The 25,707-nt window shown below is 36.7% G+C and overlaps 2 protein-coding genes across 2 annotated transcripts; one reads left to right on the forward strand and one right to left on the reverse strand.

The window, feature by feature from the left end:
* Nucleotides 1–401: 401 nt before the first annotated feature.
* Nucleotides 402–25,614, reverse strand: nipsnap1 (nipsnap homolog 1 (C. elegans)). Its single transcript, XM_081364811.1, has 10 exons — nucleotides 25,500–25,614; nucleotides 7,523–7,650; nucleotides 7,089–7,134; nucleotides 6,529–6,623; nucleotides 5,197–5,267; nucleotides 4,970–5,110; nucleotides 4,843–4,874; nucleotides 4,665–4,759; nucleotides 4,495–4,578; nucleotides 402–1,337 (listed from the first exon to the last, which is right to left on the reverse strand). Exons 1-10 carry the CDS (start codon nucleotides 25,577–25,579, stop codon nucleotides 1,273–1,275), a joined length of 837 nt encoding a protein of 278 aa, XP_081220937.1. The 5' UTR covers nucleotides 25,580–25,614; the 3' UTR covers nucleotides 402–1,272.
* LOC308690575 (uncharacterized protein) lies at nucleotides 13,808–24,147 on the forward strand (the record flags this gene model as incomplete). The annotated part of the gene is made up of 17 exons (XM_081365125.1): nucleotides 13,808–13,885; nucleotides 14,552–14,575; nucleotides 16,029–16,776; nucleotides 17,591–17,665; nucleotides 19,812–19,925; nucleotides 20,050–20,163; nucleotides 20,288–20,401; nucleotides 20,526–20,639; nucleotides 20,764–20,877; nucleotides 21,002–21,115; nucleotides 21,240–21,353; nucleotides 21,478–21,591; nucleotides 21,716–21,829; nucleotides 21,954–22,067; nucleotides 22,192–22,305; nucleotides 22,430–22,504; nucleotides 23,847–24,147. The coding sequence occupies 17 exons, from the start codon at nucleotides 13,808–13,810 to the stop codon at nucleotides 24,080–24,082; spliced, it is 2,490 nt and encodes an 829-aa protein (XP_081221251.1). The 3' UTR covers nucleotides 24,083–24,147.
* Nucleotides 25,615–25,707: the final 93 nt, after the last annotated feature.

Genomic DNA, 25,707 nt, shown 5'->3' on the forward strand with positions numbered 1-25,707 from the left:
GATCCTGAGCCGCGCTGAGAAAAGAAACGGGTATCACGTGACAACGCCGTCTGTATTTCATTTCAGCAAATAATCCAGGCAGTAATTTACACCTGTAAAAATGACATTGAGAAATTGAGAAAAACGTTTGTTTTAAAATAGGAAAATTATTATTTAGATCCATCAAATCCCCTTTCGCTAAGCCCCGCCCACATTGAGGGCTCGTTTCGCGCTAACCGTCTTTCTATCAGTTCATTTTCTTCTACTTGTATGGTTCGGCAGTTGTGTCACACGCCCCCTTGTTCTTAAAGGGAAAGCAGCATTTAAGATGGGCCAATTTCACAAAAATAGCTGCTCATGAGGGGAATGAACTGTTAATATGTTCAGTTCAAATCTTAAATATCAAATCTCTACAATAATAAAACTTTAATTCAATCATTTTATTTACAATAAGGCCTTAATAATATAAAATCCTCCACATTATGCTTTTATGCACTATACACTATTTTCTTCTATACAGCCGAAAACAAACCGTCACATTTTTAACACTTTATCACTGTTAAGCTGTTATGAAACAGTATGTGTTGTAAAAAGCACTATAGACTATAAAGGACTTGAGTTAACTTATGCAATATTATTAGCATCAAATTAAACAATAGTAAATTGTTTCATAGGCAAGTTTTTTTTATGCAGTGAACTCCAAAAACTTACTGCTTTCATTTAAACCAGGCAAATACTACACTGTTACAGAAATTTACCATGATAACACTATAACATAATATAAAATCATATAGGATTTCCTTCAAACAGTGTAAAAAGAGACTACAAATCAACAGAAATGTATTCATTTATTATTTATACACCTAAAATTGAGCTTTTTTTATATCTGTGCTGTAATTAAGGACATCATGCTAAAGTATTCTGATAACTGCATAATTGAATTGCAGAAATGTAAAGCTATAGAGAAGCACCAGCATTTCAGATAAAAGTTTCCTCAAAAACAGGCCAAACATGCCAATTGATGAAAGAGAACAATGTCTAAAAACAAGACTGTCATTTTTAAATTATAATATATATAAAATCAGATTGCTGTTTTAATTTTACACTCAAACAGTCAGATACAAAGGCACCGGAGTTTGTCATTGTAGTTCTCAGAATGGCATTTACAGCTCTACTCTAACACAACTGTCTTTTTCAAGAGGACCTGAAGACCTTGATCAGTCAGAACAAAGCTCTTCATGAATTAGACGTCCAGATGGATTGAGTATCATCACAGGTGAAACACTGTTGATTTTACTGCAGAGGGGAGTGTTCCATTGGAATCATAATTCGCGATTCCATCTTTTGGATAAGAGGCACTGTAAAAAAAAAAAAAAAAAAAAAACACATAAACAAATCAATGTACTGATCAAAAGCTTTTGCATTGCTTAGATGTGATGTATTGTGTACGAACAGTTCTACTGAAATTCACCAGATGGCACCATTTACAAAGAAAACACTTTGTTAGGAGTTCAAGCACACAGCGCTTGGATCATTTTTTCCAAGGATCACCATTCTCCCCTAAAAGTGATCGGGCAGACCAAACAGTAAGTCGTAGAGACTTGAAACTTTGAGGGCTGGTAGTGCTCACACTACCTACGTCACCACCGCCTGCCCCAATCGGCCTGACGGGGGCACTACAGCGGTCAAAAGTACGAGATGGCTCATAACTACTAAACTGTTAGGCTCAAGTGTCTTATATAGTTGGAATCCTTGGCTCAAGACGGTCAAAATGCACGCCTCGGATTCTGCAACAATTTTGAGTAATTCTGGATTTTGTGAAAAACCTACTTTTGCGCACTAGTCCTGGGGGTTCGACCCGATCGGAACCCAACCAGTGCAGCAAGATTCTCTGGAGTCGGATTGTCAATAATTATCAAGAAAAGTTGAAATTTCGCTGCACGGTCGCTAGGGGGTGCCAAAATGTTCTATATGTCAGCGGTCACTTTTACAAAAATTGCTAGAACTCATGAACAGAACTATTTTCGCCAAACTCGGGACACATGTGTATGAGCTCAATCTGAGGTCACTTGAAAAAAAAAAAAATATATATATATATATTCTTTTTTAAATTAAAATAAAAAAAATATAAAAATGTCTATAACCACCCAACCATTAGCCCAAATGTCTTGAAAATTGGCATGCACTGTCTTTGTACGAGGTGCCATGATAGTCTATGAGGACATTGGCGTATCTCAAAAAACATGGCCGCCAATTAAATTTGAGTAGCTATCAGACAAGGTTACCGGAGGCTGATCAGAACGAAACTCAGAGGGCATGTTCGACTCATGGCCCTGGAGTTTTGTAAGAATTTTGAAAGAAATCGGCCCCTAGTTGGCGCTAACTAGTTTTATGCCTCTGTAATCACGTTGTTTTACACACAATATTCATATAATATGCTCCATAGACAAAAACACAGCTGAAAAGTAATGTCAAACTACAGTAATAGCTTTCTTACGTGAAGCAGGTGATGTATTATAAGTTTTATTCATTATAGTAAAACTGTGATTCTACAACATAAGAGCCAACAGTTTTGTGGCAATCAGATAAAATGTAAAGGATTTAACAAACAGTTTGTGCACAAAAAGTTATCATCTATCACTTAGACTCATACAAGAATCAAGAATCCCCACATAAATCTCAGCAATGGTGATAAAAGTATTCATGCTACAATGCATGCTGGGAGTCATGGGTGAGTACCTGTGCTGGTACCCAGCATGCATTGTAGCATGAATACTTTTAATGTCACCATCGTTGAGATTCAAATGCTGATTCTTGATTTCTGTGTGAGTCAGCATTATTCCACAGAGGTTTTTCAAATCTGATTGTCACAACAATGGATCTTACAGTGTCACATTTCTACAATAATTAATAATACAAAACTAACAGAGATTAGGCTCTGGAAAAGTTCAGTGAATCAAGTCATTAAATTATGAGTTTTATCATTAAAACACAACCATCAACACCTGATTATACTTTCTTTTGGCTTTTGTGCCACAACAAATGTGTTTTATAAACACACAGTTACAGTAGAATGTTTAATAACAATAATCTGGGGCCATCTGTGATCTTTGCCTGTAAAGGGGTTCAAATATCTATATCTAAAACACAAAACCACCACACAATAGCAGAGGATATCACTCATTGGCACATTCTGCTCTGTAAAATAATTATTTTCAAGGGTTTTGCATTTGAAATCATATTTAAACTTTATAAAATCATTAAACTTTGTCATAATTTACCTCTTCAATTGTTCATTTTATGCATAATATTTTGCGATATCACATTATGATTGCAATGACACCTGAAAATTATGTTTTAAATGGGAGGCCAATAGTCTTTTTAGTTTTTACTTCTTACTAATGTGTTTCTATAATTCATATTTAGACATTATAAAATCCCTATTATAACATTTACAATAACATTTGTAAATTCCCGTAAGCTTGGAATATCCTGAATTTCCTGCAATTCCCAAATCTCCTTTTTTGATCAGACTGACAAAAGTTAAGACAATTTTACATCATTTAAAAAGAAATAGCAAAGTATAAAAAAGGTAATTGCGACTTTCATCTTAAATTTCTGACTTTTTTCTCACAATTGTGAGTTTACATATTGCAGTTCTTCCTTTTTTTCTCCAGAATTGCGTGATATAAAGTTGCAATTGCGAGTTATAAAGTCAGAATTGCGTGATATAGAGCAATTGCGACTATAGTCAGTATTGCTTCATATAAAGTCGCAATCGCCTGTTTTAAAGTCAGTCTTTTTGTCCTCAGAATTGGACTTTATGACAGGCAATTGTGACTTTTTATCTCGCAATTCTGACTTTATTTCTCACAATTGCGAGTTTATATCCCGCAATTCTAAGAAAAAAGTCAGAATTGTGGCATAAAAAGTCACAGTACTCTTTAAAAATATATATTTTGAGGTGGAAACAAGCTTCCATAGTATCTATATAGATATAAGACGTCATATTGAATTTAAAGCTGCGGTCACACTAGATTTTGAGCAAGCAAAATTTCTATGGGCACAGCAATTATATTTATAATATAAACATAAAATTCAACATATAACAAATAACAATAAATCCAAAAAGTAAAAATATACAATCTACTCCATTTTCCTGCAAAAATGTGCATTCTTTTAATTAATTTTAGGTCAAGCCATGGCTTATCTTTACAAAGATATGGCTTATCTTTACATGAGCTAGGTTTCCTGTTTCCTGCATTCGCATACATATAAATGGGAGTCAATGAAATGAACATTTTAGTGTGACCGCCCATTAACGTGGATGAAAATGTTGTTAAACAACAGTACAATCCATTGAATGCACTGTACTTCTATACCTCACAGCCTCATTTTCATTCCCAACAAAAACTAAATATGGCGCTGCCCTGACTAAAGGTCTATTATGCAGTATGCAATAATCAGTGTGCTAATATTTTATACCAAACATCGCCTTTCTTTGTTCTTACTCACTTGTATAGTGCACATTTACATCCCAGCCCTCTTTTAACCAAGCAGCATTTCTGGTCTCTTCTCTGGACTGCAGGTCTTTATAAGCTAAAACACATTAAATATATTCAGTACAACTGAGAGACACTTATTAATATGCAATGATCAGAAGAAGAAGAAAAGGATGTTCTTACCCCACAAATGATGAACAACATACAAATCACCGATCTGTGTGAAGAAGCCGCCCACTGCTTCATTGTTCTCCTGTCTATATTTGATTGCTCGAGCCCTGGAACATGATAAAACAGATTAAATATGCAACAACAAGGTGATATAATATCAATATTTTTCACAAATCACACATAAACTTACCAATGATTTCCCCATTCGATCATCGTACCAGGCTTGATTGAGAAATTTCAGGACAAACAAACGTTAAAAACGATGTGAAATGCAATGCAATATATTATTAAAAAAAGCTCAATTAAATGGCCTTTACTAGTAGTTGATATGTTCTCAGTTCATAAATGTTGGGGCCAGTTCTGGGCGCAGGCTCGTTCCAGAAACTAAACTCCAGAAGAAGCTGGTTGCGCCGAGAGATCAACATTTTGCTCCTTTCTTTTCGAAATGCAAGATACGCCTGTACAGGAAACATTTTGGTAAAGGACACAAATATGTGACATTATTAAATGCATTTTTTTAAGAGCACAGAGATGTGTTAAATACCGTATTGAGGTTGAGCTTGTGCAAACACTCCATAAGAGCAGGATATCCACCAGAGTATCTCCAGAGATGCACTACAACCACAAAACAGCATGTGTCACTCTAGTACTGTAACATCGTATACAAAACATCCACAGTGCTTGAAAAACCAAGCGATGCATCACTGATAAAAAACGATAAAGTAAATGCTTAATTCCATATGTGAAATTTACTTAAATGTGAGTGCAAAAACTGACAAAAGAAAAATGAAGTAGATTTAACTTTTTTTCCCCAGTGTATTCAAAGTACAAACTACTAAGATTTTTCTTAGAAAAAAAAAATACTTTAATTCACAAAGGACATTAAATTGATCAAAAGTGACAGTAAAGACATTTATAATGTTACAAAAGATTTCAATTTCAAATAAATGCTGTTCTTTTGAACGTATTATTTATCAAAGAATCATTTCAACACTGATACAAACAAAAGTTTCTTGAAATCGGCATATTAGAATGATTTCTGAAGGATCATGTGACTCTGAAGACTGGAGTAATGATGCTGAAAAATCAGCTTTGATCACAGGAATAAATGACATTTTATTTATTTTTGTTATATTTTAAATTACAATTATATTTCACTATATTACTGTTCTTACATTTTTGTTCAAATTAATGCAGCTTTGCTGAACATTAGACACTTTTCCCAAAATATTAAAAAAATAAATAACCTGAATCTTATGAACAGTATATATACACAAAAATAACTATTTATAAAGCACGGTAAAAACAACAGTAGTTGACCACTGTGTTGTACAACCAAACTTAAAGGGATAGTTTATCCAAAAATAAAAATTCTGTCATCATTTACTCATCCTCAAATTGTTCCAAATCTGTATGAGTTTCTTTCTTGTGTGGAACATAAAAGAGGATATTTTAAAGAATGTTGGTAACGATGGACCCCATTAACTTCAATGGCGTGAAAAATAAAATACTATGGAAGTCAATGGGGGCCGCCAACTGTTTAATTACAAACATTCTTCAAAATATCCTCTTTTATGTTTCACAAGAGAAAGAAACTCATACAGGTTTGGAACAACTTGAGTGTGAGTAAATGATCACAGAATTTCCATTTTTGGGTGAACTGTCCCTTTAAAAGAAGACACTGCAGACATAAGAAAGTGCATTAAACTACAGTATATAGACCAGAATGCAATAAAAAAAAGAGTAAGCATTTATAAGACACTAGCAGTTGCTTAGCTTAGATATAAATTCAGATTCTGTTAAAACTACTCTGAGACTACTCCACAGTTTTGTCCCAGACAATGGAAAAAGCTAAATACTTTCTTTGTCATCTCACCTGCTTGATCCTGTTCACCATACCAGGTGTTCCAGCTTCCAACGACTTCACATGGATAATCTGCATCACGATGGAGTTCTTTCTGAACCTCATCCCTAAAATTAGACAGTGGGATTTAAAGAAAAAAAAACATGGTTATTAATTTAAACTTAGCCTATACAATATGGTCAATGGGCTATTAAGAACCACATTAAATGGTTTTGACATGACATATCAATGCTATACTATCACTGTAAAAAAAAAATGTTGCTGCCTTAAATTTAAGTACAATCAACTTGGATGTTTGAGTCATTTCAAGTTAGATTACATTAAAATTATATTTTTTTTAACCGAATTGAATCTTCTTGAAAATTGCTTAACTTATTTTGATGAGTTAAAACAATGTCATAATTTATTGATCATATCATTTTTTTACAGTGTAATGATAACATATCACTGTCACATGGGACAATCAAGGAATCAAAGTACATTAAATCTAGACAAAGAGTGTCATACTGAAAGCAAGGCTACATACGAAGAAAATAGACTTGATCGGATGTATTACGATTATGATTACTTACGACAGTTTGTTGTATGCCTCCATGCACTCTGGCTTGACATTGTGAACTGGAAGAAAAAATAGGATTTGAAGATGTGAGGAAAAACAAATGGACCGGTATCTTATTTTGTAACGTTTTGAATTCAGTTAAATCCCTTGTGATTTGAAATATCACCCTCATTTTTCTAAACCCAATTTTCATTACAATTCTCCATGCGGCTGGTCTCCAGAAAACAAATTAAATCTTCAAATAAACTCTTTGGAAGCTGATTTATTAAAGCAATTAGTGTAAAACAAACAGTTTAGGCTGTTTTCTGGAGCCAAACGACAAGAAAGCACATCATTCATGCATGGGAATATTTTTAGCAATTGCTATCAACTATATTTCATGCACAATTTCTCCCAAGGCATGAACATTTGAGCGCATCCTAGAAGGTTTTAGATGGATTGGCTCACATTGGATCTTGTAGAGGTTGCTGGTTTCTTTCTTGGAGAGCAGATTGGAGTGGGCATCTTTCCTGGCATCCACTTTGTGTGCAAACATGGAACTCAACCAGCCTTCATCACTTTTATTTGCAAAACCTCTAAAGATTCACAAGCAAAACTGTTTCAGCAAGTGTTCAATAAATATATAGGCTAAATGATGCATCACAAGCTGCAATGCGCAGTAGTATAAGAAAGCGTGTAAGCACATGGGTAGTTAGTTGATGTGACGTTTCAAGGAGTGGCAGCAATGACATGCTAAATTCCATCTTAAATAATTATGCATGCTTTTAGTGACTTAATATTAACTTTGAAAGTGCATACGTGGGTCAAAAATTAATGCAAACATTAGATGCATATTGTTACATAAGATGAATTTTGTCAATAAAAAATACATTTTAATGATAATTTACATGTGGAGAGCTTACTTCGCTATACTTTGGGGACAAATATGCTCCCTGTGGAGACCACTGAGTCATAAATTAATTCATGTTTTTTACTCTAAATATGCAAAAGGTTTTCTTTGGTAGAACTAGCCTGTAGATATTATTATTTTTAGCTTTATACAGCAGTCTATGTATGTCTTCATTAGACAGGTAGGAAAAGTGTGTGTGTGTGTGTGTGTGTGTGTGTGTGTGTGTGTGTGTGTGTGTGTGTGTGTGTGCGTGTGTGTGTGTGTGTGTGTGTGTGTGTGTGTGTGTGTGTGTGTGTGTGTGTGTGTGTGTGTGTTTGTGTGTGTGTGTGTGTGTGTGTGTGTGTGTGTGTGTGTGTGTGTGTGTGTGTGTGTGTGTGTGTGTGTGTGTGTGTTTGTATAGCTATCTTTGTGAGGACCTTCGTGAGTTTTTAACCTTTGGAGTGAGGACATTTTTGCAAAGTGAGGACATTTTGGCCGGTCCTCACTTTGTTTTCACTGTAATGGCCTCTGGAGGCTGAAAATAGGCTTCTCTCAAAGTTTCAGAGAGGTCCTCGAAAAGATAGTAAAATGAGAAAAAAGTGTGTGAATTTACCCCGGGCGTTCACACACATTTTGCTCTCTAGCGCCCCCACTGTCTTTTCACGTTTACTCCATTTTGCTCTCTAGCGCCCCCACTGTCTTTTCACGTTCACACACATTTTGCTCTCTAGCGCCCCCACTGTCTTTTCACGTGTACTGCATTTTCCATATATTTCAATGCATTATATCAGGAAGTTCTTCACATTTGCCACAGATGTTCACAAACTAAAAGATAAACTGAGTAGGTTTTGGGTCAAGGTCAAGATAACTATAACCACATGTTCTTCCCATTCTTGTGAATGTGGTATATCACGGAAGGAATTTATTTAATACAGATGTCCAGTTTCACTCACAAAATACTTTTAGGCCATAAATTAAGAATTGATTTGCTAATTTTGGACACATTTAAAAAAAGTATCTCGTCTAATAGGGTACAGTGATGAAATGCTGACACAAGGTTAAAGGTCAGCTTCAATGCAAAAACATGATTACCCTTTTAAAAATGATTAACTATAATCCACAAAAGACTGTAGCCATAGTTTAGTTAACCATTGCCATTTTTAGATATTATTGTATGTATAATAGTACAAAAACTAAGTTACCTTGGATAGCACAGTAAAACCATGGTTAATTTGCTCTGAAGAATAGACGTGTCTATTATAATTGTGTTTACTATAGTCACGGTTAAAATATTACTGCAGTAAAAGAGTGGTACATTTTAATAGAGGTATAATTTATTAACATGGATTACATATAATTTTCAGTGTTTTATTTAAAACTTTTTACATCCATATGCATTTACTTGCATAACAGGACAGATACACTAATGAAATATTAGTCCTGTAAAATTATTCCTTTTTGATTTTCCTTAAGAGTACAAAAGGACTTGATTTTTAGTGTATTTAGGCCCAGTTTAACAGACAGCTCGACTAAGCCAGGACTAGGCCTTAGTTAAATTAGGATATGTAAGTAGCTTTAATAAAATGGCTCTGATAAGTACATTACTGGTGTGAATCTTGAGAAAAAACAATGGCACTGACATTTTTAATATTTATCAGTGCAAGTTATTTAAAGTTAGACAGCTCTAACTTGAGTTTTACTTTAAGACTAGCCTTAAACCTTTCTGCCACTTCACTTCCTGTCTACTTACTGTCCTATCATAATACACACAAATCTTTGAAGATAAAGAAAGAAAAAAATCAGATTACCTGGGGCAGTTGTTTTCATGAATTCACCCTTACATCTGATGGAATAGAGTAAAATAATAAGGACAGTCTGAGGACAGTCTCCAAGTCTGGAGCTTCAGTCAAACCCAGAGTAGCTACTCTGTGTAAGCTAGGAGTAGGAAGCAGCAGAGAGCGAGGAGTCAGGTGCTGAGGGATGCAGAAAACCCCCGAGGTGAGACAGCTGTGTAAATACACCTCCTTCTACAGTATCTCTATCAATAAGTCACTCTCAATTCATCACATATTTGCTCAGAATCTCACTTTTTTAATGTTAATAAATAATTAATAATAATAATAATAATAATAATAAATAATACATGCAAGGTACTTCATGCTGATGCTTCAGTGAAAGACATGCATGTGTCAGACCACGAGGCACGCAATTCCTTGCATCTGTAAAAGCATAAATTTTATATTAAAAATAGTATACAAATTTAAAGGATATATATATATATATATATATATATATATATATATATATATATATATATATATATATATATATATATATATATATTCATACTTTTGTAGAGCACCAAACCCCACTCCTACCCTGAACCTATCAACTTCTCAACAACGTAAAATTATATTAAGGAAAGCTATTAGTGGTTAAGATAAAACATTTTGTGAATATGTTATTTCTAAGACATTTTTATAAAAGCTACTTGAATATCATAATTGAAGGTCAAGTCCTGGATTAAGCTAAGCTCTGTCTGTGAAACCAGGGCCTAGTGTGAAAACAAAATGAGTGCAAATAATAAAATATATAAAATAAGGAAAAAGAACATGTGTTAATGCATATTGACAATAGCAAACATAAAATATAAAAAGGTAACACTACGCAAGCATACTCGTTTTGTATGAAGATGCATGTGCATTAATTAATAACATGTCCACATTAAAGCAGTCCATGCAGCGGGCTTAAACATTTAGCTCACAAACACCTAACAGTCCTGACTTCATTTACAATATTTCAAAATTCTGTTTTTAATAACTTACATGCCGTCTGTCGCGCGCGCTCCCGCTGCCAGCGTCTTCCGTTCGCGGTGATCCGTTCAAACCGCATTATTTGAATCATATTCGGTGAATCACTGAATCGTCAACATGAACGAACTAACAAATCTTTCAGTTGTGTTTAATGAACCGATTTAACAGTTTGATTGAAAAGAATCATTTGGTTCACGAATCGAACACCGCTTCTGCGTCTCGGAGCACGTGATGATTATTTCAAAATAATAAGAAACTACATGTGTTTATGAAATTCTTGCAATTAAACCTTGGCATCAAGCGAAATAAAAGTTTGTACAAATAAAAATTATTTGATAAATTAGAGATACTTCTACTAAAGTACATTAACAAAGTAACAATACTGACTGTTACATTACTGTCCACCCCAGCTAATTTGACAAATATGACGTTATGGATGAGCTTTTATTGTTTAGGCCCCATTTGACCTATTTTTAGTCACTTTTTGTCTGATAAAACTTGCTGGACATTCATTAATCGATGCATACCTGTGAGCTTTTGGCTTTTGTTTGTTTAAAGAGTGTAGATTTGTACACACTCATACAGGCTTTAACACCCCACTGCTGAATCATTAGGCTAACTGAAGAATATAGGCTTCCTTGAAACAAAAACAGGAGTTTGCTAAATTATGTTTGGTGTACAATGTGGATGAAGAAGTGCTGTTGTCTTGGGTTCCTCGAGTATCATATTAAGATAAAAAGTCTTTTTGAGCTTTTCTGAAGAATCACAGGCCTCTAGCTCTATTCAGATAGGATTATTTTTTACTAGAGTAGAAGAGTAGTGTAATATCACCTCAAGATGTCTGTAATTTTAATGGCCAACCCAGATAGCACACGTACGTCTGCAAGATGTCTGTTAAAGATGTCTTGATCTGGAAAGCATCTGCTGTGTGCAGACGTCTGTAAGATGTCAGTTTTACATACATTCTACATCATAAACATCTTAAAGACATCTAATAGACGTCTATTTGACATCTGATAGGAAACGTCCAATAGTTGTATTGCAGATGAGCAAACTACGTCTTGCAGATGTAAATATAGACGTCAAATAGACGTCTCCGAGATGTACCTGTGCTATCAGGGAATTCACATTTGATGAGAAATCTCAGTAAAACTGGGGTAACTCGATTTATGTTGTGCCTTTACATCCATGTCTTGTGACACATACACAGGTCAAATTGAATGATATATAAATTAATTTAATTAAATTCTGATTGGATTCTGTCAGAAAAAAAGGCATCTACGGAAGGCTAAAAGAAATGTTGTGCCTTCAACCTTCTTTTTGATCTGAATTGTATGTGGTAAACACTCGAGGTGTCTACTTTTAAACAGAAACTGACCAAATCTTTTCTGTCAACACAGGATTGTTAGCTGAGGTATTTTCGTTGACCTTTTTACACAAGGTAGAAGTTGGCATAATATGTCCTGATATTGTCTGTAATGATCTCTGATACGGCACTTTTGTACGAGACAAACACCACAGAGAAGCTCTGGTAATAATTTCTGTACTCCATCTCTAAATGTAAAACCTGTCCTGTCTGAACAGGGCTTGTGTGTCCTGCACACATTCTTGGATGGACTCACCATGCTGAAAAAACAGCATATGCTGGTAAGGTATGTTTTGGTGCTGGGATGCTGGTTTATGCTGGTCCTTTGCTGGTTTATGTTGGTCATGTTGCTGGTCAAGGACCAGCATAAACCAGCTAAAACCAGCATCCCAGCACCAAAACCTACCTAACCAGCATATGCTGTTTTTTTCACCTGAAAGTCTAGTCTGAGCTCTTTCAACTGAAAGAAACTTGCCCTGACTGAACTTAAAACATGTCACGGTCTTCGTTTTGTCTCAAGATGCACACCAGTAATGCTTTTTTCTAAGGTATATTCATAAAAATGTCTTAATTGAACTATTGCCTAATTCTGGTTTAGGCCAAGTCCTGTCTGTGAGACCCGGCCTTAAAGACTATCAGACGACCCTGCACAGTGAAAAAGGTGCTCAAGGCCCCCCGGTGCAATGAAGCGGGTCTCATTCAAATGTTTAGTGTGTCACATGACTAATCACTGCAAACTAATCAGTGAGCCCATGTAATGAACCACTTTTTTTGTTTTCTTGGTAAGGAAACTACCATGAATGCAAAAATGATATTTATATATAACACACACTAGAAGTCCTTTGCACAATCTGACATGTGCTTAATATTGAACCGGAAACCGGCCAGAGGAGAACTGGCCCCAACTAAGCCTGGTTTCTCCCAAGATGTTTTTTCTCCATTCTCTCACGAATGGGGTTTTGGTTCCTTGCCGCTGTCGCCTCTGGCTAGCTTAGTTCGGGGCCCCTTATTTCTAGTGATTATCATCATTTTGATTACAGAGACCATCTCTGCATTTGATGAATAAATAGTTTAATCTGGTCATTATACATTACCCTCACTCTATTCTCCTATTCGATAATGTTCAGTGCTTTGCTACAATCTGTATTGTTAAAAGCGCTATATAAATAAAAGTGATTGATTGATTAATATATATTATTGACAGAAAACCACCAAGTATATAAATAATATAATTATATAAAAATATATCAATATAATAATAAAAAATAAAAAAGGTTAATAATTAAAATAGGATTGGTTTCATTTATGCATCAAAAATTATAATCTAGTATTTATTCTAAAAGATACTTTCAAAATAATTACTTTAAAGTATATTTAGCTGGTTATAGATTTTTTATTATTATTTTACTTAAAGAGTTCCACATTGTATTAATAATTTGAGTACTTCACTACTGATCCATTGTAGTGTGTTCATGAATGTGCATTTAACTACAGCAATAGCTGCCGTTTTAATATTGTTCACATTAATTGGACTGACGGTTTGTGACTTCAAACACTGGAGAACATGCTCGTGATAGTTTGCTCAGTTGAGTCCTGATTAGGCCTTAATTGATGGCCACGCCCACCCCTCCCCCACTCCCCCCCTCCCCCACTCCCCGAACACCTGCACAGCGAGTGCCGCAGAAATGGAGCGATTGAAGAGGAGGATGGAGCGATTGCGTTTGCATCACGATAAATGCGCTGCTGCTGCTGCTGAACGACAGGTAAGACTTCACCATATTTGTCATCGCAATTATTTTATTTAATTTTGTATTGGTCATGATTGTCGTGTGGCGCGGTGGTTGTTAGAGTAACTTTACAGGTAACATTTTACGATCTAAGGCCTAGTTCTTAACCCAGCGGGCACATTAATATTTGACGTCGAATATTAGTCATTAAGATGCTGTAACATCACTTTAAATTAATTTTGAAGGGCAATTTTTACCAGTAATAATTAAGTGAAAATCCCACACTGAGATTGGTTTAATGTAAGTGGTTTAATTGGTTTTCTGTAGGTCAATATGTTTGTCGTTCGATTTTCACAAAATAAATATCAATTTTGTTTAGCCTCAGTTTGATTTGCAGGTCTGACCTGTTTTTAGACGTATTTTTTCCAATATCAGAGTTCGTGTAACTTGTGTGAGTGTTTGAGGGGGAGGGGGAGGGGCACGCGCTGGAAACAGTTTCAGTCAAGTAGAGAAGCGACAACTAATAACCAGGAGCTTTGACTTAGCTTTTCTCTCATATATATATATATATATATAATGCATTTCGTATTTTATTTATCTCATGGAAATAACTGAATGCTGAAACATTTGTCAAGTATTACTGTATAGCTTGTTAATTGTAACGTTACTGGAATAATTTTTAATCTTCTCTATGATGTGCAGGTATTGGAAGGAAAGTCAGCACAGGTATGTGTCTTTACAAAATCTTTTAATAGTCTTCAGAAACTAAGTTTTCAAATTAAACGACACCATGTGATCGCATAATACAAATCAATTAAAGGATCTAGAATCATTATAAGAAAAGAATGAGAGAACCGTTAATTCCTAGAAGCAGTGTGATTATTTGTGATGACATCCTTCTGTAAAATCTGAATTATTAGGGTTAGATTATTACTCATGGCTGTTAGTCCAGCCACATTTACGTGGGCTACAGTAGAGAATATGAGACAGATCTTTAACACTTTACCATTTAACAGTAAGTTGTCGTTTGGTAACATTATTTCATGCATTAAAGTAAAGGTTGACACAAATGTAAATTCTGTCATTAATAACTCACCCGCATGTTGTTCCAAACCCAAGACCTTCAGTCATCATCTTTGAAACAGAAGTGAAGCTATTTCTGATGAGGGCGATTAATTAAAGGGATAGTTCACCCAAAAATGAAAATGTGATGTGTATCTGCTTACCCCCAGGGCATCCAAGATGTAGGTGACTTTGTTTCCTCAGAAAAACACACACAGACAAATCCAAATGACACCCTGCGGCTCGTGACGATACACTGATGTCCTAAGACACCAAACCATAGGTTTTTGTAAGAAACTGATTAATATTTATATCATGTTTTACCTTTGATACACAGCAATGTCCATCTGTCCTGAGCACGAGCTCATCATCCGGCTCTTTACATGTGAACGCGTTCTGGCGTAGAATATGCAAACACCGGAAGGGAAACCGGTGATAAAAAACAGTCTCAGATGAGTTTGCGCAAGCAAACGTAATCTTTTAGCTTTAAATCGGTTTAAGCAAGTAATTACCACTTTGAATAGCCGCTATACCCACAACCTCTGTGCTCTGTGTAAACAATGAGTGTTGTACTCATGCGACGGATCGCTTCCGGTGTTAGCGTATTCTACGCCAGAGCGCTACACGAGTCACGAACCGGATGATGAGCTCGTGCTCAGGACAGATGGACATTGCTGTGTATCAAAGGTAAAACATGATATAAATATTAATCAGTTTCTTACAAAAACCTATGGTTTGGTGTCTTAGGACATCAGTGTATCGTCACGAGCCGCAGGGTGTCATTTGGATTTGTCTGTGTGTGTTTGTGTTTTTCTGAGGAAACAAAGTCACCTACATCTTGGATGCCCTGGGGGTAAGCAGATACACATCACATTTTCATTTTTGGGTGAACTATCCCTTTAATTAATCGCCCTCATCAGAAATAGCTTCACTTCTGTTTCAAAGATGATGAATGAAGGTCTTGGGTTTGGAACAACATGCGGGTGAGTTATTAATGACAGAATTTACATTTTTGGGTGAACTAACCCTTTAACTTACATGAACTAACAATGAGCAATACATTTGCTGCACTAACCCTAACCCTATATATAACGGTAAACAACCTTATCTGCCCTAGAGGAACAGTGTTTCTATCGCCGCTCACCAAACCATTCAAGAAAAAAGATGGAATAAAGATGACATCCCCCTCACCAAAAATGTGATTGCTCTGAGAGACCATCTCAGGATGGTAGAAGATGAAGCAAGAGCAAACCTGACACAGCAAATGAATTTACGAGCTTACAAGGCATTAAATGAGACCGTTCTAGCACAAGTTATTATTTTCAACAAGCGCCGTGAAGGCGAAGCATCTCGCTTAACTCTCGACACCTACAAGAAAGCGAGCACAAATGCCATTAATGAGGATATTTACAGTACATTGTCACCGCTGGAAAAGGAGTTGAGCAAGATATTAACTCGCATAGAAATCAGGGGCAAAAGAGGAAAAAAAGTTCCCGTTTTCTTGACTGAGAGAATGAAGGAGTCAATTAATTTGTTGGTCCAAAGGAGAGAAGAAGCTGGCGTACCTGCTGAGAATCCTTATCTGTTTGCAAGACCTGATGCGATGACAAACATACGTGGATGTGACTGCCTGCGAAAATATGCAAAAGAAAGTAAAACCGAAAACCCTGAACTCCTAAGATCAACAAAATTAAGAAAACAGGTCGCCACACTCTGCCAACTCTTGGACCTTACTGAACAAGAGCTGGAGCAAGTTGCAAGGTTCATGGGTCATGACATAAGAGTTCACTGTGACTTTTACAGACAGACGGACAAAACATTCCAAATTGCCAAAATAAGTAAGCTTCTGTTTGCAATGGAGCAAGGTACTGAAACCCTAAGAGGGAAGAACCTTGACACACTCCGTCCTTCAGTAAACGGTATGTATGCACTATGTATGTTTATTGCTGGTGCACTGTTTACTTTTTGGGTGGGGCTATGCAATCTTCTTGACCGTAACACTGGTTTAACGTGTCATAGAAATGTACTTTCACATAGACCAAGGGCTGGTCACAGACAGAGCTTAGCATAAGTCAGGCCATAGTTCAATTAGGACATTTGAGTAATTTTTTTATAAACATGCTTAGGAAAAACATCACTGCTGTGCATCTTAAGACAGAACAAAGGCTCTGGGATGTTTTAAGATTAGTCCGTGCAAGTTGCTTTCAGTTGAATCAGCTCAGATTTACATTTTAGTCTAGGACTAGGCTTAAATCTTGTCTGTGAAATCAGGGGAAAACGTGTAATTAATATATGTAGCTCACTTAATCAAAGTTACTTTTGTACTTCTGAGTTTTGGACCAAGATCAAGCACTAGTATTTGATTTTTAAAATCATTTATAGGTGAAAGTCCTTCTGTCTCACAGAGACAAACAAAAAAAGGAAGGCCGAAGAGAGGAAAAGAAGCAAATGAAGGTATAATTTCAATTTTAAATTTAATACTTGTCCATATAAACAGTAAACTTGTCCAGTAAATGTGACATTAATTGGAAGCACCTTTTGTAAAAAGGTGGAAAAGTCTAACTAGTAAAATGTGTATACGTCACAGTAACTACTAACATGAGTAATCTTACTCCTATAAATGATCTCCTCCACTGCATCAGCCGCATCATGTTCTTCATGTCACTTTTTGTTTTTCAGACACATGTTCTGAGCTCTTCTCTCCTCAGAAAGCCCCGGAGAGATGCAGTGAGGATGAGGGTTCAGATACAGCAGGTGAGTTTAAGTTTCTCCAGTCTCTGTGTACAGTGCAGAACCACACTAGATTCTGAACACAATCTCATTTCCACTAGATTCTAAGCCACAACAGTAGTCTTAGTCTAAAATATAGGCACAAAGTCTGAGCTGTTTGAACTGAAAGAAACTTGCACTGACTGACCTTTTAAAATATGCCCGTGCCTTTGTTTGTCTCAAAAAGCACACCAGTAATGTTGCTACTGTTACCCAATCCTTACTAGTCTCAAACATCCTCAATGGTGACACGTCGACGTCACTTCCCTGGTTTGGGAAAAGCAGGTAAAAGTCCACCTACTACGTCTGTGTGCATGTCAACTTGTGATGTGGGCGGAGTCTCGTGACATCACCTTGATTAAAATATAAAAAAAATTTTTCCTGAAGTAATAACAACTTAGTTTCACAATGTTTTTTTGTGAAATTGTTTTATCAACAAAATATCATTGCATTCGTCGTTAGATGCATCGCTTTCTGACAGGAAGTTGACATGCACACAGACGTAGTAGGTGGACATTTACCTGCTTTTCCCAAACCAGGGAAGTGACGTCGACGTGTCACCATTGAGGATGTTTGAGACTAGTAAGGATCGGGTAACAGTTGTTTTTAATACACTCATGGTGGACTTAATTTTTTTTCCAATGCAGCGTTTTGTGGGTACATACCCTATTTACACTACTGTAGAAAATTGGTAAGATTACTTGCACATTGAGTGGTGCAATTTACCAGATCCATCACATGTACCATGTACGGCAAACTTAAAAATACTGAGATATTCAGCTGAGCTAAGTTACTAATGTTATCACTCCTGTTACTAATGTTACTTAAAGTGCCTTTCTAATTACTCTGTCTGACAAGTAATTTAGATACTCCATAAATAACTTAATTATTCAAACTGTTAATTACATCTTAAACTCCCTATAAACCTTAAAGCATACTTTTTTTTATTGTCTAACTCTTTATTCTTTCAAAATAAGAACAGGGAATAGTTAAGTAAAACAAAACAAAAAACAACACTAAAACTTAAACATTTTAATAAAAAAAATTAACTTCTTTGGTTAACAAATAAACTTTTAAACTGAGTAATTCTAACATTCTAGCATTGAGCCTTTTAGAGTAATGAGTATCATTTAATTTCATATGCACTGATAAACTGTACATGTTTTTGTACAATAATTTACCTGCTCTTAAAAAAAAAAAAATTGTGCTGTCATTCATGCACGCATGCTTTTTTTTTTATTAGCACACAGTATATAAATAATATTCCAATGTTTTATATACTAATTTCTTATTGCCTAGCTCATTTTAAGCATCAACATCTGATCTAAACATTTCTAGACGCTCACATTTTAGTTGTTCAGGGAAAGCTCAACTACTAAAATCTATACAAGTTTGTGAAAACAGGTTAACTAAAAACCTGTCATACAGCAATATCTTGACCTCTTCTTTTTGGTATTGCCGTTCAGGAAGACCCATTTCATGATGATAATTTCTATTTTCTTAATTATAAAGTGTAGTGCTGTTTTTAAACTTGTAGTCAATCTATAATGTATTTGTCTAAAATCATTGATTAAAAATAAGTTGGTTCATTCTGCACTTTTCTCCTGTTTTTAGAGGTCCAATGAGTCCTAATAGAATTTAGAAATTGTGTAAATAAATGTCATTAAAAATGTATCTTATCTAATCTTGATGTCAGGCAGTGTTAGGTTTGATATGATGTTTGAACGAGGCTCAGGCGTTATCTGAACCGCTTCATAAGACCAGTTCAAACGCGTCTTAAAATACTCCACCATTAATGCTCATAGAGACTGGAGAGAGTCTGAGGTTTATCTGTGTACTCTCACAATAAAAACTGAAATAGTGTGTTAGTAAATAAAGCAGCTAGCACTTTCTGCTGTCTCTCCTCTTCTTCTGTGAACGTATTTGTGCTGGAGAGAGCATTGTAAATATAAATCAAAACTAAACACTGTTTTATTTCATTTGTTAATCTGTTAATTGAGTAAAATATCTCATGCATTTTTGTGCATGAAGTCTGTTTACAGAAAGTCTGCTCTTTAAGGACTGTTAATCACTCAGTGCTTCAGTACTGAACATCCCACAATCCCTGAGCTTCACTGTTTGCCTGTTTCAGATCGAGAGCAGACCAAGAAGCTCTCCTCATCAAAGAGGAAAAGAGTGGCTGAGCTCTTCTCTCCTCAGAAAGCCCCGGAGAGATGCATTGAGGATGAGGGTTCAGATACAGCAGGTGAGTTGGTGTTTGTGATGAAGTCCAGGTAACCATAAACACTTTAGTGTTGTCATCTGTCACTATCAGTGCTTCAGTACTGAACATCCCACAATCCCTGAGCTTCACTGTTTGCCTGTTTCAGATCGAGAGCAGACCAAGAAGCTCTCCTCATCAAAGAGGAAAAGAGTGGCTGAGCTCTTCTCTCCTCAGAAAGCCCCGGAGAGATGCATTGAGGATGAGGGTTCAGATACAGCAGGTGAGTTGGTGTTTGTGATGAAGTCCAGGTAACCATAAACACTTTAGTGTTGTCATCTGTCACTATCAGTGCTTCAGTACTGAACATCCCACAATCCCTGAGCTTCACTGTTTGCCTGTTTCAGATCGAGAGCAGACCAAGAAGCTCTCCTCATCAAAGAGGAAAAGAGTGGCTGAGCTCTTCTCTCCTCAGAAAGCCCCGGAGAGATGCATTGAGGATGAGGGTTCAGATACAGCAGGTGAGTTGGTGTTTGTGATGAAGTCCAGGTAACCATAAACACTTTAGTGTTGTCAGCTGTCACTATCAGTGCTTCAGTACTGAACATCCCACAATCCCTGAGCTTCACTGTTTGCCTGTTTCAGATCGAGAGCAGGCCAAGAAGCTCTCCTCATCAAAGAGGAAAAGAGTGGCTGAGCTCTTCTCTCCTCAGAAAGCCCCGGAGAGATGCATTGAGGATGAGGGTTCAGATACAGCAGGTGAGTTGGTGTTTGTGATGAAGTCCAGGTAACCATAAACACTTTAGTGTTGTCAGCTTTCACTATCAGTGCTTCAGTACTGAACATCCCACAATCCCTGAGCTTCACTGTTTGTCTGTTTCAGATCGAGAGCAGGCCAAGAAGCTCTCCTCCTCAAAGAGGAAAAGAGTGGCTGAGCTCTTCTCTCCTCAGAAAGCCCCGGAGAGATGCATTGAGGATGAGGGTTCAGATACAGCAGGTGAGTTGGTGTTTGTGATGAAGTCCAGGTAACCATAAACACTTTAGTGTTGTCAGCTGTCACTATCAGTGCTTCAGTATTGAACATCCCACAATCCCTGAGCTTCACTGTTTGCCTGTTTCAGATCGAGAGCAGACCAAGAAGCTCTCCTCATCAAAGAGGAAAAGAGTGGCTGAGCTCTTCTCTCCTCAGAAAGCCCCAGAGAGATGCATTGAGGATGAGGGTTCAGATACAGCAGGTGAGTTGGTGTTTGTGATGAAGTCCAGGTAACCATAAACACTTTAGTGTTGTCAGCTGTCACTATCAGTGCTTCAGTACTGAACATCCCACAATCCCTGAGCTTCACTGTTTGCCTGTTTCAGATCGAGAGCAGACCAAGAAGCTCTCCTCATCAAAGAGGAAAAGAGTGGCTGAGCTCTTCTCTCCTCAGAAAGCCCCAGAGAGATGCATTGAGGATGAGGGTTCAGATACAGCAGGTGAGTTGGTGTTTGTGATGAAGTCCAGGTAACCATAAACACTTTAGTGTTGTCATCTGTCACTATCAGTGCTTCAGTACTGAACATCCCACAATCCCTGAGCTTCACTGTTTGCCTGTTTCAGATCGAGAGCAGGCCAAGAAGCTCTCCTCATCAAAGAGGAAAAGAGTGGCTGAGCTCTTCTCTCCTCAGAAAGCCCCAGAGAGATGCATTGAGGATGAGGGTTCAGATACAGCAGGTGAGTTGGTGTTTGTGATGAAGTCCAGGTAACCATAAACACTTTAGTGTTGTCAGCTGTCACTATCAGTGCTTCAGTACTGAACATCCCACAATCCCTGAGCTTCACTGTTTGCCTGTTTCAGATCGAGAGCAGACCAAGAAGCTCTCCTCATCAAAGAGGAAAAGAGTGGCTGAGCTCTTCTCTCCTCAGAAAGCCCCAGAGAGATGCATTGAGGATGAGGGTTCAGATACAGCAGGTGAGTTGGTGTTTGTGATGAAGTCCAGGTAACCATAAACACTTTAGTGTTGTCAGCTTTCACTATCAGTGCTTCAGTACTGAACATCCCACAATCCCTGAGCTTCACTGTTTGTCTGTTTCAGATCGAGAGCAGGCCAAGAAGCTCTCCTCATCAAAGAGGAAAAGAGTGGCTGAGCTCTTCTCTCCTCAGAAAGCCCCGGAGAGATGCATTGAGGATGAGGGTTCAGATACAGCAGGTGAGTTGGTGTTTGTGATGAAGTCCAGGTAACCATAAACACTTTAGTGTTGTCAGCTGTCACTATCAGTGCTTCAGTACTGAACATCCCACAATCCCTGAGCTTCACTGTTTGCCTGTTTCAGATCGAGAGCAGACCAAGAAGCTCTCCTCATCAAAGAGGAAAAGAGTGGCTGAGCTCTTCTCTCCTCAGAAAGCCCCAGAGAGATGCATTGAGGATGAGGGTTCAGATACAGCAGGTGAGTTGGTGTTTGTGATGAAGTCCAGGTAACCATAAACACTTTAGTGTTGTCAGCTGTCACTATCAGTGCTTCAGTACTGAACATCCCACAATCCCTGAGCTTCACTGTTTGTCTGTTTCAGATCGAGAGCAGGCCAAGAAGCTCTCCTCATCAAAGAGGAAAAGAGAGGGGAAAAGGGCTAAAGGGAAAGCTAAGGGTAAGTTTTTATTATATCTTTGCTCCTTACAATTTTGATAACTGATGGATCTAAAGATTATTAGAACATTTATTTGTCTTTACAGCACCCCTGCCCTCCACATTTAGTATGTCTTCCTTAGCAGATACACCCAATTCAGGTCTTGCAGTCTCTACTAATGAGCTGATGAGTTAATGATTCGTAATGATGCATTGATTATAAAAGTGTTGACCACTTCCATAATGCTTAGGAAAAAAACAACGCCTTTTCATGGCAGGCTTTACATTTTACTTGGAGTTTAAAACTAGTAAAATAGGCCCACGGTTTGAGTATTTTCTTCAAAATAATCTTCAATTTAAATTTATTATTTTAATTGTATTTATATTACTAATAACATTTAGTTTAAACAAAAAACAAGACACTCCTAAAGTATCATGTTTAAAAAACAAACAAAAAACATTGAATAGGACTAGTCTAAAGCGTTTCTCAACTGGTGGGTCAGTTTCTGTTCAGTTTCTTACAAAAACCTATGGTTTGGTGTCTTAGGACATCAGTGTATCGTCACGAGCCGCAGGGTCATTTTAAGTTTGGCATTTTTCAGTGTTTCCTCAAAAATCAAGATGACAGATAATAGGCTAGTTTTCTGTTGATTTGGTTTTTATTTCTTTTTTTTATAGTTCAGCAATTTTAAGTTCAATTCTTGGGTGACTTTTTTTTTCCATTATTTTTATTTTTTTGCAAAAAAAAAGTCAAAAGCAAAAACTTCTTTACTTATTTATGACCATTTGTTCACTTCATATTTGTTAGTGTTTATGACTAATCCTGTTAATCTACATGCATTAATGCATTAATTATTTATTATTGTTATCATGTGGATTGCTGGCTTGTGGGGTGTGCATGCTATTTACAATCTCCCCAGGTCAGCAGAGTCCCAGAATGCCAGTGGGCGGGGCCTGTGGTGTGGTGATTTATAGCTATTGGTTGATGTCTTGCTCTAGAGGTGGTCACGTGCAGATATATTTGTCCATGTAACGTCATCAATCCCACAGTATCCAAACAAGCTGCGTTTGGCGCTTGATTGATTAAATGCTTTTGTTTGTAATGAGGAGGGCAACTTAAGCTATGAAACTTGCAGAATGTTTTAATGGTACAGAGACCTCTTAAGACTAGTTTGAGCCAGGTTTTTTTTTTGTTAGTACTGATGCATACTTAACAAATGGAATGAATTGGAACAAATATTTTTGAGGATAAAATTAGGACAAAATACTTTCTCTGACTGTGGACAAGTAAAAGCAGGTTAAGAAAGCTACATTTTGGTCTGTTTTTATTGTTCTGCAATCTGTATTGTCTTTGTCATTTGTAGAGATATCCGGAATAACACTGAGGAAACCATGGAGTGAAGCAGAGAGAAGGGCGGTAAACAAACATCTAGCAAGGTTTGTGGCAGAACAAAGAGTTCCTGGAAAAGCAGACTGCACGAGGTGCCTAGAAGAAGAGAAGGTCCTGAAGGAACGATCTTGGAAAGATGTTAAGAACTTTGTTTACAACACAATTGCTGCGGTGAAACGGAGGTCTGCTTCACGAATCCTTATGTTTTAAAAACGTCTGTGTTCGCCTTCAGTGTTAATTTGTGTTAACTGAATAAAAACGAGCTGTTCACTCTGGTTCATCTGCTTCGTCAAATTACACGAATAAAACAGTCTAACAAACGTTTAAGTAGACTGTTTTTAAAATACTTTTTTTTGCATTTCTCTAGTAGCTTAATGGTGACCAACAGGACAATGCTTAATCAATCACTTTCATTTATATAGCGCTTTTAACAATACAGATTGTAGCAAAGCACTGAAAATGACCAAATAGAAGAATAGAGTGATGGTAATGTATAATGACCAGATTAAACTATTTATTCTATCTTAATGCAACATGAAAAAAAAAAGCTCTGAGTCATTACTGAACTCATGTTTGTTCAGTTAAGTTAAATAATAACTTGGAGATGTTCATTCTAAAACAAATAAATAGATAAAAATAATGTACTAATTAATAAAAATATTCTAAAATAATTAAATCTGAAACGGACTCAATAGCGCCCCCCATGAAAATGTCCTCACTCAGGTGGTAAAAAACTGGGTCTTTTCCTTTGTTTTTTAAAGAATCTGAGGTGATAATGTGAATCACAGAGACATCTAGTGTTTAAATCTAGTCAACATTTACCTGTAGATGCAGCAGAAATGGTGGTCCTCAGTTTACAGGTTAATTTACCCGGACCTCACTATGACTGTCAAACAGGAATGTGTGTGTCTGTGTGTGTGTGTGTGTGTGTGTGTGTGTGTAAACTGTACATTATGTTATATATAAACAGTTTATATATCATGTTTTCTGAAAATGTAAAAAGGCAGAAAGTTTTCTGTATGGGTAGGCGTCTAGGCGATAGAATATACAGTATATAAAATAATTATGTCTGTGATAGGAATACGTGTGTGTGAGTGTGTGTGTGTCTGTGTGTAACCTCAGATTGCTCCAAGTATACTGTAAATTGCTATGGTTAAAAGCATCTGCTAAAATATAATAATTACAATAATACTACTACTACTACTACTACTACATAAAACTTACCAATAGCCTATACAAACTCTTTTAAAATAAAACTTATAAGTAAAAAGTTCCTATTCCAAGTTAAAAGAAAGTGCTCAAAGACAGAAATTATTGAAATGTCAGAGGAAATATGTAATGTGAATTATCTAGCCATATTGCATTGTGTGCAAATTTAGAGACTAGGATATATTGATTTTTTGCACTCGAAGAAATTCCCTCATCAGAGTGCAGGACTCTTATGCAGCACTAAAACCAACACTTTCGTTTATACATTTACATGTGTATATATATATTTATAAACTACCCACATACTGAATATGACTGAATTGACTCTAGATCTGCACTTTTACTTGCATTGCTGATTAACTTTATTAGCAACTGTATCGTATTACAAGCAACTCTCTCAGTGACAAAGGCACATTACCTGGCCAGCCATGCTGAATGCACCTTGTTGATGAAATGCTGCTGTCTCTTGAGGATTTGTAGAGAGCGCGTTGCCGCCATTATTCTCGCTGTTGTTTATAGATTCGCGTCTATATGAAGTTGCAGGAGTTGCAACACACGATCTTCTCTGAGTTAATGTTTGACGCGCGTGAACTGTTGGACTTCAGCTACATGCGCCAGTGATTCAT

The sequence above is a fragment of the Scardinius erythrophthalmus genome, assembly GCF_964197995.2.
Source record: "Scardinius erythrophthalmus genome assembly, chromosome: 5".
In the NCBI taxonomy this organism is placed as follows: Eukaryota; Metazoa; Chordata; class Actinopteri; order Cypriniformes; family Leuciscidae; genus Scardinius; species Scardinius erythrophthalmus.